We start from the raw sequence: 13,517 nt of genomic DNA on the forward strand, positions 1-13,517 counted from the left end.
TAGTTTGTTGTTTGTCATCCAGGTTTTCATGTCAGAGAGGCAGTGTTAGAGGTTAGCAATTTGGGACGATCGGTTCTCGCCTAGTGGAAGGAGCAGCTGGATGTCATCAGCATAGGAGTGGATTTTAATGTTGTATTTCTGCGCTATATCAATGACCTGTCACTTCTTTCTCTTCAATTTCACCAAAATTCTCTCATTCCTCTTTGATCACACTACCCGGACCCTTGCCCATGCTCTCTTAACCTCATGCTTAGATTACTGCAATCTACTTCTAACTGGTATCCCGCAGTGTCACCTCTCTCCCTTGCAATCTGTTCAAAACCCTGCTGCACCTTCTACCAACCTTGCTACGCTCATGTCACTCCTCTCCTTAAGTCACTTCACTGGCTCCCTATCTGCCATCGCATACAGTTCAAGATCTTATTACTGACCTACAAATGTGTTCATTCTCCTGCCCCTCAATATCTCTCCTCGCTTCTCTTTCCTTATACACCTCCCAGAGAACTCTGTTTTCTTTCATCTAGCTGCCCCCATTGCCTGGCATAAATTACTGAGTTTGTCCATCAGGCCCCTTCCCTTGTTTAAAAGCAGACTGAAAACCCATCTTTTTGATATAGCCTTCAATCCTTAACCCTTCTCCTTTGCCTTCCAACCCAGCCTGCTGATTATCCATTCCCTTTAACTGTATCCATGACATCCTGTTTGTCTGTCTTGTCTGTTTAGATTGTAAGCTCTTTCAAGCAGGGACTGTTTTCTTCTTTGTGACTGTGCAGCGCTGTGTGCATCTGGTAGTGCTATAGAAATAATAATAATAATAGTAGTAGTAGTAGTTGTAGGGTGTTATTCGGTGACAGCAGGCAGATATTCTCACATCCCTCCCACCTCCCCTCATTGGCTTCTTAGCTTGCTTAAGGAACTGAGGTACCGCGTGCCTACATCGGGCAGGAAGCCACTCAAGCATGCGTGATGCGGGCAATCTCGAAGCTTTGCTAAAGCTTAAAGTGACAGTACAGTTTACCACTGTCCGTACTGGGCTCCGTGGATGACATCACATGTGAGAATATCTGTATGCTATACCTGGATAATACCTGTTATGGTAAGTAACTGTTCTTTATATTTGTATGATTTTGTTTTCGTCTCGTGTTCATTAGCCATTAGTAAAACACAACACTTTTTGTTTAAAATAAATGATCCAGTGAACTAACATAGCTACCACGACACTTTGTTATGGTTGTAATTGGGTATCAGAACCATGGGAGTAAGATTAATTTTGTTTTGTTTTGGTTATGATCTGATTTATGTTACTATAAAATTTAAAGAAATGAGAAGCTTAAAAAGAAATTATTTTTGTAAAGCCTCATCATTGTTTATTTTTCTGTAAATATTTAGAGTTCCAAGTATGGTGTCTTTGGAAGAAACAAAACTTTTTACTGGTCTTGACAATGGTAAGTTGATTGTAATCATAGATCTTTCTGATTTTGTTTGTTGCAGTGCTAAATGTCAAAAAAGTTTAAACATAGTGAGGTTGATATTCTAAAGCAGATTAGGTCAGTGGTGGCAGCATTGATGCATAAGTGTTCATTTTTTTAAATTGAGGCAGTTGAATGGATTATTTTTTATATATAATTTTAAATGCCTAAAGTTATTCATCAAAAAAAGATATTGGATTTGGGGTGTTCGGTGGGTGGCACTACTTATACAGATAACTACACGATGTTATTGGGCATTAATAAACATATCGGTTATAGGTCTAGATCAGTGTTTCTCAACACGCGGTACGCATACCCCTGGGGGTAAGCCAGCAGCTTGTTGGGGAGTACATGGCAAGACCGCCGTGGAGAATATTTCCTGCCCGCCCGTCCGTCAAAGCTGCGCTGCCACCACCGGGGATCCCTCCTTGCTGCCCGCTCCACCTGCTGAAGCCGCTGCTGGGAATCTCTACTCAACCTCCCTCCCGAAGCTGACCCATAGGGCTTCCCTCCAATGTCAGAGATGACATCATAGGAAAGCCTTCTGGGTCAGCCAGGGGAGGGGTGAAGGTTCCCAGTTACCTCCTTGCCGCACTTGCTCCTTCAGCAGCTTGTTGGGGGGATGCAAAGGCTTGTGGGTCAGCCAGGTGCAGTATGTGAATTGCTGCCGGCTGCGCATCCCCCCCAACAAGCTTCTGAAGGCAATAAGTAAGGGAACACAACTTTTCTGGGACAAAGGGGGAAAGGAGGGGGGGGAGGAGCGCTGGGAGGAGGGACAATGGCTGGAAGGCAGGGAGGAGGAGGGGGCATAAACTCGATTCAGAAGGAAGGGAGGTGGCATGAACATGGGATACAAAATGGAGAGAGGAAGGGCAGGGGCACTAACTTAGGACTTAGGAGAGAGGGAATAGAAAGAATTGTTGGGCATGAGTGTGTGTGAGAGGGAAAGAGATGGTGGCATATGGGGAAAGGAAGATAGAGGAAAATTGGGCATAGAAAGAGGAGTGAGTTAGCGATGCATGGGGAAGAGAAGGATGAGAGTGAGAAATGTTGGATATGGTGGTGGAGAAGGGACAGACTGAAGGGGATTGCAAGGGGGAAGAATGTTGGAAATAGTGATGGAGGGAGTGATGTGGCATTTTGCTGGAGAGGAGTGATAGAAGGAGAAATGGGAATGGGGCTGGTAAGCAGTGGTGAAAAGTGCTGCACATGATCTGGGGGATGAGAGAGGGAGATATGTTGGATGTGACAGTAGAGAGGGTGGGAGAGATGCCTAGATCTCTCAAGACAGATGGACAGTGAGAGAGAGAGAGGGAGACTTGTTGCCAATAGGGGTGGAGGAGAGAGGAAGAAAAGTTGGTCTCATGGAGGGACAGAGAGAGATGTAGGGTTTTATGGGAGGGGGGTAAATTCTAGTGAGGTAACTAACTAGCTGGTTAATTGAATCCACTGAGCCTTTTAGCCATAAGCAGTGGCTTATTGATTGCATGGTTATTGCCCCTTCCTTAAACCTGAACTGGTGACTGCTAAGACAGCTGAACCCTGATGAGCTGAAGGTTTGTAAAAAAAACAAAAACAACAAAACCCCCAACCCCCCCCCAAACGGCTGTATAAGTGTTGATATATTGCATAGTGCATAGATAGTGACTCCGGCTGTGAAGAACTAAGGCTGGTGCTGGACAAACTTGTACCATCTGTGTCCTGTATATTGCAATCCAGTTTAGGATAGGCTGGATAGAGCTTTAATGGCAGCTTCAATAGTTAAAGACAGAGGATAATGCTGGGCAGACTTTTACGGTCTATGTTCCGCAAATGACAAGATTAATTTGGATAGTATGGCGTGTGCTTCAATGACAACACCAGTAGATTGAATGTAAGGATAGTGCCCAGGCAGACTTCTATGGTTGATGTCCCACAAATGCCAAAGAAAGATCAAGTATTTTATATCACATTCATTGTTTGTTTAATTTTAAATGGTACATAGATGAAACCACATGAGACAATCGCGCGCAAACAATGCCGGGCAATCTCACATGGGACATCAGCGCACTAGATTGAAACACTATTTTAAAGTGCTTCGAGGGGGAGTGGGGGTAGAACCACCCTACTTTACTTAGAACTGTTGGCGCTCCCATTGTGGGGAAATAGCCTTTTTCCATTTTTTAGGGAAAAATTACAGTTTCCTCTGTAATGGTGGGGGGTTCCCCCCACTCTATCCCCAACGGGAGCACAAACAGTTCTAAGTAAAGTATGTTTGGGGGGTTCCCCCCACACACATCCCCCCTCGGAGTGCATTAAAATAGTGTTTTCAATCCAGCGTGTTTTCAGTTCATCTGCGCACAATTGTCTGCCCAGCATTGACCACGTGCAATTGTCTGGCACGGTTTTGACTTGTCACCATTTTAAATAGATAGTGAGTGTGACTGGATGAACTGTTTAGGTCTTTTATCTGTTGTTATTTATTGTGTTATTCCTGACATGGTATTTTATGATCCACAGCCTTGACTTGGAATGTAATATTGATTCCCAAGATATTTGTTTGCATGATCCTTCTGCTAAGCTTTACCTAATTTATTTTCCATAGATCGCTCAAGGGAAAACTATAGAGAATTAATGGCTAAGGTCATAAGGAAGCTTCTGCGTAAGTATATTTAGATTACTTGACTTATATGGGATATTTTATTTAAGAGTAGAGATCTTTCAAAGATGACTGGTATCTGCGGTTAGCATATGGAATGAAGTATCTGTGGGGTCAGTATATGTTTGTTTGTGTTAATCTGGGGACAAGATATTAAGGAAAATTCCAAGGTATACCTATTAGTAAAGAACAGGATATGGTTCCTTTGTGTTAATTACTACTTTTTCCCTTTCCTTGTGATAGACTATATGCTTGACAACTCAGAAGATGACACAAAATCTTTATTTCTAATAATAAAGGTATAACTTTCTTTTACAATGTGCATCATTTTTCTTTTTGCACAATATGCTCTTTGTAATATGCATATTATTTTACTGCAGATTATTAGTGATCTTCTGCATTTCCAAGGGTCTCACAAGCATGAATTTGACTCACGATGGAAGAGCTTCACCCTTGTCAAGAAATCAATGGAGAATAGGGTCAGTATTTTGTGGACACATTGCTTTTCATATTTTTCTTTTGAAAACCTTGATTAGTTAAGATCTTGGATTTTATTATTGATAGGTTCATTAGCTCTAAGTCACAAGAAATACCTCTTAAGAATATAAATCAAATTTACACATCAAACAGCTTTTTATAACAGCCAACATGATAGCACTAGATACATCCTCGTACACTAATTCTTTGGTACAGTGCTCATACAAATACAAAAAGTAAGCTAGCCGACGATAAGACCATAAGAATAGCCTTACTGGGTCAGACCAGTGGTCCATCAAGCCCAGTAGCCTGTTCTCACAGTGGCCAATCCAGGTCACTAGTACCTGGCCAAAACCCATGCTACCAATAAAGGACAAGCTATTTTTGATGGAGGAATGTTAGAGGTGAAGTACAGCATGTAAAGAAATTGAAACATTTTTGATCTGTAGATAGTAAATGATAAAGACTTGCATGGTCCATCCAGTTTGTCCAACAAGGTGGCCAGAACTGCACCCTCCATTCTATGCAGGTTGTATTTCTTCATGTTTGAACACTGTTGTCACAATTGGGGCAGCTGACAATTTACTATTCTTATTAATTATAGGTAGCTTTTTAGTATGCCACAAAATCACACCACCATGCCAGTAGTCTGAAGAGTGGTTTTATTTGTTTTTAATTTTTTATTTATAAAAACCTGAATTTATTACATCCAAGGAGAAACCTGCACAGAGTACAATAAAAAAAATATGATAAATGTCATAAAAATAAAGAAATTGCAGCTACTTCCTGGTAATGTCTACAAATTAAACATTATATTACTAGTTAAGGAATTAAGATATTCAGCTATGCTGATGATATAACTATCCTGATTCCTATTATAGTTTCAATTTCCCATTCAAGGCTTATAATTGCTGAGGTATTGGTTGGATGATTGAATTTAAATTAGAACTTAACTCAGAGAGTGGGGGTCACGTAATAGTTGGTTCCTGACGGACGTCTGGGCACAGAGCTCCGCTTTAACCCCCCACTAAAACCCTCAGTATCTGACCTGTGTATTACTTTATTTTCTGCCTCTGGAGACTGGTCGTATTGGGGTGCACCAAATTGGCTTAAGGTGTCACCTTTATTTTTCTTTTTGGTGCCACGTGGCATGCCGCCGAAACCTCTCCGAACGCCTACTAACAAGATGGCAGGAACGCAAACAGAGCCACCCGCAAATCGTTCATCTGATGAAGTGCTCCAAGTATTCCATACGGCACTTATCGCAACTTTTGGATGACAAGCTAGCGAAGTTACATGCCTCCATGGATGAGCTTAAAGATGCCTTGGCGGGGCATGCTGCGCAAATTCAGCATGTTGAGGAGCGTTTATCAGCCCAGAAAGATCGCACGGTGGCTGCGGATAGTCGGCTGGAATCCCTGGAAACTCGAGTGTGTCAGCTTATGGAGAAGGTCGAGGACCAGGAAAACAGGGCCCGCAGAAATAATTTACGCATCATCGGGATACCGGAGGCTGTTAAAGATTCGGAATTGCCTCGACTGGTGGAGAGGTGGCTGCCGAAGGAGCTGGACCTACCCGAACATGTAGGGCCTGTAGTGGTGGAGTGTGTGCACCGCATGGGGCCACGGAGAGAGGGTGCCAGTGATGGGCGGCCGAGATTGGTGCTGGCCCGATTCCACAACTATGCGATCAAGGCTCGCCTTCTCAACCTCTTTAAAAAATCTCGAGCTCTGGAGTATGAGGGGGCCAAGATCCTGATTTTTCAGGATTTTTCCACCAAGGTAGCGGAACAGCGGAAAGCTTTAACGCCCTACTGATCGCAGCTGGCCACCCGAGGTATAAAATTTGCTTTTCTCTATCCAGCCAAGGTTCATTTAACCTATGGGAACAGAACCCTTACTCTATCTAAAGTGGAGGAGCTGAAGTACAGTAAGTGGGTTTCCCGAACTATGGCACTGCTTGTTCCTTCTGGATTGATGGCGGAGACCTTTTATATCTGTAAGGTGGATGGGTGACTGTCTCACTTTCTACGGGGCTATCCCCAGCTGTGGGCCCTCTCCTTGACTTTATGGATTCTCTAAAGGTTTTTGTTCTGGGCGACCTGATGGTAGCCATTGCCCGCAAGACTGGTGAGCTGTGCCTAATTGGGGATGGCCCTCATTTGAACTGAAGATCTGATGTTTTGGACTGCAGCCCCCTTTTTGTTTTATGCTTGGCTCTGTTGGCCTTAAGTTGAATTAAACCTGGTGACATTGTTTATAGGACCATGATACTAGGACTTTCTTTTTTTTTTTTCCTCTGACATGTACCGGTGTCTTCCTATTTTTGGTCTGTTTACTTGCTTACTGCACACAGGTTATGGACTGGTTTATGGTATTGTTTCTTTAACAGGGGGGTTGGTAGGGAAAAGGGGGTGGGGAGTGAAGCGTGAGTGACTGTGTGTGGGGTTTCTTCTATCTTTCCATCTGGGGCTAATGGGATTCTGGGAGATATGGATGTGTGGGTTAGTTGGGGGATAGGTGGTGGATGGGAGGAGAGTTTGGTAGGAGGTAAGATGCTCTGGGGAGCTGGGGGGGTGTACCTGGGGACAAGAGGGGAATTCAGAGTGGGGGGGGGTGTTGCAGAGGGGGTGGGGGTTTTGTCCTGGGATTATGAATAGTCCTGGTGCACAGTGGAAGTGGGTAGCGTATTGGCTCAGCTGGGAGGCTGATGCTGCTGCCCCATATAGATGGTTCCTTTATGAGTTTACTGCCAAAAGTCCTGCTCCTGCTCCTCCACCACCTAGAAGGCAGAAGCAACCTCAATGTCAACCACCTAAGCAGCCGGCTGCTCAACAAAAACCTCAGCAGCCTTTTTGACTTGTTTCTCACGAGTATAGCCACAGTTCCCATTCTCCATCCTCCGCCGCAGCCCATAGGGGGGCAATTTCAATTTTACATCAGTTGGGAGCTCATAACCTCCGATCTCTGGGTGGCTGACCTCAATAAACATGATTTTTTAAAAAAAATCATTCGTCAGGGTTAAATTCTTCACTTCAACACCCTTCCTCCAGATCATCCAACAAGAGAGTCTGCTTCGAACCCTGCACAGTCCTCTTTTCTTCTCAATGCCATCGAGAAGGTTCCTCTCTCTCAACACCATCAGGGATTCTACTCCCGCTATTTCTTAGTACCAAAGAAGACGAGAGGACTGCAACCCATTCTGGATCTCAGAGCTCTCATCAAGGAGAAATTTTGAATGCTATCTCTCGCCCTTCTTTATCCCCTCTTAACGCAGAACGAATGGCTATGCTCTCTGGATCTCAAGGAAACCTATAGTCATATATCAATTCATCCGGCTTCCAGAAAATACCTCCGCTTTCAAGTGAATCAGCGCCATTACCAATACAAAGTGCTTCTGTTTGGCCTGGCATCTTCTCCCAGGGTCTTCATGAAGTGCCTGATTGTGGTAGCGGCAGCTCTTCATTCCTACAGTTTTCAGGTTTTCCCTTACCTGGACAATTGGCTGATCAAGGCTTCATCATCTCAAGAAGTGGAACTGGCGACAACTCAGACCATCTCTTTCCTTCAAGCCTTGGGCTTTGAGATCAGTTTCCCCAAATTGTCCCTGCAACCGATTCAACATCTCCAGTTCATCAGAGACATTCTCGATACTACTCTCATGAGGGCGTTTCTCCCTCCAGATCGCCTAACCACTCTGCTCCATCTATGTCAGCAGATATTTCATCTCCAGGCGATCTATGGTAGACGCATGATGGCTCTCCTAGGCCACATGGCCTCCACAGTTCATGTGACACCACTTGCCAGACTGCACCTACGCACTCTCCAGTGGGCCCTCGCTTCTCAGTGGTCTCCACTGAGAAGCGAGGGCCTACTGGGGAGTGTGTAGGTGCAGTCTGGCATGTGGCCTAGGAGACAGATCGGCGCTCTCAGCATATCTCTGTAACCTCATCTCTTCAGCAGTCGCTCCACTGCTTAATGACCTCCTCCAATCTATCCAGAGGTCTCCTTTTCCATCTACCTCCTCATCAACAGGTGCTCACGATGGATGCTTCCCCATATGCCTGGGGAGGGCACATGAACAGTCTTCAAACACAGGGCCATTGACTACCAAAAAGCGCAAATTTCACATCAATTTGTTAGAACTCAGCGCGATATATTATGCACTGAAAGCTTTCCAACATCTTCTGAGCGATCAAGTCCCCCTCCTTCGCACGGTCAATTAAGTAGCAATGTACTACATTAACAAGCAAGGAGGCACGGGCTCTCTTCCGCTTTGTCAAGAGGCTCAGTAGATCTGGTTTTGGGCGAGGGCCCACAATCTTTTCCTGAGGGCAGTCTACATACAAGGCAAGCAGAATTCTTCAGCCTCACGAATGGACTCTCAGCTCAACAGCTCTCCAGTTCATCTTTGCACAATGAGGCACTCCTCAAGTGGACTTGTTTGTAGCTCCCCACAACCACAAATTACCCCAGTTCTGCTCCAGACTTTACTCACCTCACCGTCTGGAAGCAGATGCTTTTCTCCTGGATTGGATGCAAATGTTTCTGTATTTTCTTCCTCCCACTCCTCTCATCTTGAAAACTCTTTTCAAACTCAAGCATGAGTCAGCCACCATGATACTCAAAGCTCCTCTGTGACGCAGACAGCATTGGTTCTCCCTTCTACTTCAACTCAGCACCAGGGAGCCCATTTCTCTTCCAATCTTTCCTTCTCTGTTTACACAGAATCAAGGAACTCTTCTTCATCCCAACCTGCAATCCTTACACCTGACAGCTTGGTATCTCTCGGGCTGAACTCAGCTGGATTACATCTTTGTCAGCCTGTCTGCAGTATTGTCGATGCTTCCAGGAAACCAGCCACTCAACAGTGTTTTCAACAAAAGTCGACTCGGTTTTCTTCCTGGTGTCTTCTGCATCATCATGATCCTACTTTCTTGTCAGTTAATCTTGTAGATTATTTATTTCACCTTTCGAACTCTGGACTCAAATCAACATCTGTTATAGAGTCCATCTCAATGCTATTACAGCTTTCCACATCCCAGTCGAGGGAAAACCTCTTACTGCTCATCTCTTACTGCTCATCCTTTGGTCTCCAGATTCATGAAAGGACTTTTTAATGTTAAGCCACCTCTCAAACCTCCTCCTGTAGACTGGGGCCTTAATGTGGTTCTTTCCAGCTTGATGAAGCCACCATTTGAACCAATGGCCACAACTCATCTCAAGTTTCTTACCTGGAAAGTTGTTTTTCTTATCTTGCTCATTTCTGCCAGAAAGGTCAGTGAGATACAAGCGTTGGTGGCAGATCCACCCTTCACAGTTTTTCACCATGATAAAGTGGTTTTACACATACATCCAAAGTTTCTACCGAAAGTGGTCATGGAGTCCAATCTCAATCAGTCGATTGTGCTTCCAGTTTTTTTCCCTTGGCCTCATTCTCATGCAGGAGAAACGGCACTTCACACTCTGGATTGTAAACGTGCTTTGGCCTACTATATTGACAGGACAAAGCCTCCTAGAATATCTCCCCAACTGTTCATCTCATTTGATCCTAATAAATTGGGGCATCCTGTTTCCAAGAGAATGATTTCCAACTGGTTAGTGGCCTGTATCTCGTTCTGTTATGCTCAGACTGGAGAGTCGTGTCACAGCTCACAAGGTCCGAGCTATGGCAGCTTCTTTAGCTTATGTTAGATTTCCTATTGAGGAAATCTGTAAAGCTGCCACCTGGTCCTCAGTTCATACCTTCACTTCACATTACTGTCTGGAAATTTTTTCCAGAAGGGATGGGCACTTCAGCCAATCTGTTTTCCTAAATTTATTTTCCTAAAGGCCAACATTCCCACCATCCCTTTCTAGTTAGCTGGGAGGTCATCCATGTGTGAGAATATGCTGCCTGCTTGTCTTGGGATAAAGCATAGTTACTTACCGTAACAGATGTTATCCAGGGACAGCAGGCAGATATTCTCACAACCCACCTTCCCTGGTTGGCTTCTTAGTTGGCTTATCTTAACTGAGGGACCTTGCGTCTGCGTCGGGCAACAAGGCACTCGCGTATAAGCGGTGCGGGCTGATCGCGAACTTTCTCAACTCTTGAAGCTGTGATCCACTTTTCAAGTGTCCATACCGGGGTTCTGTTGGCGACGTCACCCATGTGTGAGAATATCTGCCTGCTGCCCCTGTTACGGCAAGTATCTGTGCTTTATATCGCCTCCCTTGGTACCAGCTTAGCCTAAGTATAGCACTTTGAGGCCTCATGGTATCAATTCCAGATCTACACCGACATGCCGCTATTGACGCTCTTCCAGTAGACATTGAAGCTCCCCATTAAAACCTTGAAAGAATACTTCTTGACGCTCTCAATTCTGAAACATCTGGAATTCTTCTTATGCATTCTGACCTGACCTGACTTCAGGTACATCTCTGAAAGCACTGAGTATGAATCTACATTATCTGCTCCAGGATCCTATGATATCCCATTGTATTCTTCTCCTCCTCTTTTTTTCCTTAAATATATTAGATGCCTCAGGAAAGCTCTATAATGGTCAGATACGGAGTCCACAGCATGGATCCTTGATCCCTTCAATTACGATAGACTTCTTTAGTTCCATCTGTTCTCTCTTTCAGGATGTGCTCCTTAAGAACTGGAAGACTCTTCTTTCCCTTACTGTTGCTCCCAGCATAAAAAAAATATTGACTTATCTTTCTTAAGTTCACAATATTAGGATCCAAGAATATTACAAGTGGTTTAAAGAACTTCTAGAATATTCTAGATACAAAAAAGAAGGGAAAAAGCAGATCGACTTAAACCTTCAGGAGAGACATATTCTATTAACATGAGCGCTATATGCTTTCTCTCTCAAGGCGTTTCATAGATAGGAAAGCTGTCAGCTGTGAAGATTCAAAGAACACATATTTTACAGAAAGATATTTAACTATACATTTACATGGATATCTTAGGAAAAATGTTCCTCCAATCAAAGTGATTCCAGATTTCAGAAGTAAAAATTGACATATGTGCTTCTGTGTCTTGTGGGCCACATCAAGAGATATTTGAATTTGAAGCCCTAAAAATTCTTTGTGTCTGTTTTTAAAGAATAATTTCAAGATCCATATTTTGTTTGGCAGAAGTGCCACACATGCCAATAAAGTTGGACAATTTCTTTGTCAGAGGCCTCCAAAATAAGTGATCTAATCTTGGCCTTGTTCTGCAACCTGTTGATCTTGTACTTTAATTGGTAAGTAATAAACTTGTACAAAAGGGGAACTGACTCTTCAGGTACCATCAAGACTTCTAAGAAGTATCTCTTTAACATTTCCCTAGGTGTTACTATGTACACTTGTGGGAAATTTATAAACCACAAATTATTACTACAAAAATTATTCTCTAGTGTTTCTGCTTTCCTCCTTAAAGATATGTTATCTTGGAAGCTTCTTGGACTTGCCGAATTTCTGTCAAACTCTTTCAATCTTTTCAAAATGAAGTTTAGAAGAACTCATTTCTTGCTTTAATTCCCTTATTTCCTCCTTTTGTTCACTTAGGGCTCCTTTTACAAAAGTGCGCTAAGCATTTTAGCAAGTGCTAACCCTGCGCTAAACGCCAACGCATGCATGTTAGTCTATGGATGTGTTAGCGGTTAGTGCGCATGTATATTTAGCGCAATCTAAAATGCATAGCGCACTTTAGTAAAACAGGGGGTTAATCTAGCCTCTAGAATCTGAATTTGAGGGCTTATAGATCTACCCAAATTTACAATCAAGTCCTAGAGAGACTCTAAACATAGAAACATAGAAGATGACGGCAGAAAAGGGCTACAGCCCATCAAGTCTGCCCACTCTGCTTACCCACCCCCTGTCTATGCCTTAATGACCCAATTTCCTTATCTTGACCCTCGTAGGGATCCCACATGGGTATCCCATTTATTCTTAAAGTCTGGAACGCTGTCTGCCTCGATCACCTGCACTGGAAGCTTGTTCCAATGATCAACCACTCTCTCTGTGAAGAAATACTTTCTGGTGTCGCCATGAAATTTTCCGCCCCGGAGTTTGAGCGGGTGTCCTCTTGTGGCCGAGGGTCCCTTGAGAAAGAAAATATCATCTTCCACTTCGACACGTCCCTTGAGGTACTTAAATGTTTCGGTCATGTCTCCCCTCTCCCTACGTTCCTCGAGAGTGTAGAGCTGCAATTTGTTCAGTCTCTCTTCGTACGAGAGACCCTTGAGCCCCGAGATCATCCTGGTGGCCGTCCGCTGAACCGATTCAATTCTGCGCACATCTTTACTGTAATGTGGCCTCCAGAATTGCACACAGTACTCCAGATGAGGTCTCACCATGGCCCTGTACAACAGCATTATAACTTCAGGCTTTAGGCTGACGAAACTTCTATTGATACAACCCAATATCTGCCTTGCCTTAGATGAAGCCTTCTCCACTTGATTGGCAGTTTTCATGTCTGCACTGATGATTACTCCTAAATCTCGTTCTGCTGAAGTCCTAGTTAAAGTTTCTCCGTTCAAGAAGTACGTCCTGCATGGATTTCCGCTTCCGAGGTGCATGACCTTACATTTCTTAGCATTGAAGCCTAGCTGCCAGGTTGAGAACCAACTTTCCAATGTAAGCAGGTCCTGCGCCATATAATTCTGTAAACTGCATTCACTTACTATATTACATAGTTTGGCGTCATCGGCGAATAGTGTTATTTTACCTTGAAGCCCTTGAGTCAGATCCCCTATGAATATGTTGAAAAGGAGTGGACCCAGGACCGAGCCCTGCGGCACTCCACTGGTCACCTCTGATGTTTTAGAGAGGGTACCATTAACCACCACCCTCTGAAGTCTGCCACTCAGCCAATCATTGACCCATGCAGTTAGTGTCTCTCCTAACCCCATTGATTCCATCTTGCTTAGCAGCCTGCGGTGTGGGACACTGTCAAAA

General features: G+C 44.0%; 1 protein-coding gene across 3 annotated transcripts in view; it reads left to right on the forward strand.

Annotated features, from left to right (window-relative positions):
- Positions 1–13,517, forward strand: part of PSME4 (proteasome activator subunit 4) — a 418,332-nt gene that overhangs the window by 223,806 nt on the left and 181,009 nt on the right. For all 3 annotated transcript variants that reach the window (XM_033936116.1, XM_033936117.1, XM_033936118.1), the window contains 4 exons: positions 1,390–1,445; positions 4,054–4,110; positions 4,351–4,406; positions 4,488–4,586. In XM_033936116.1, coding sequence (XP_033792007.1) covers positions 1,390–1,445; positions 4,054–4,110; positions 4,351–4,406; positions 4,488–4,586 — 268 coding nt within the window. The remainder of the gene's footprint in view (positions 1–1,389; positions 1,446–4,053; positions 4,111–4,350; positions 4,407–4,487; positions 4,587–13,517) is intronic.

The sequence above is a fragment of the Geotrypetes seraphini genome, chromosome 3, assembly GCF_902459505.1.
Source record: "Geotrypetes seraphini chromosome 3, aGeoSer1.1, whole genome shotgun sequence".
NCBI classification, from domain to species: domain Eukaryota; kingdom Metazoa; phylum Chordata; class Amphibia; order Gymnophiona; family Dermophiidae; genus Geotrypetes; species Geotrypetes seraphini.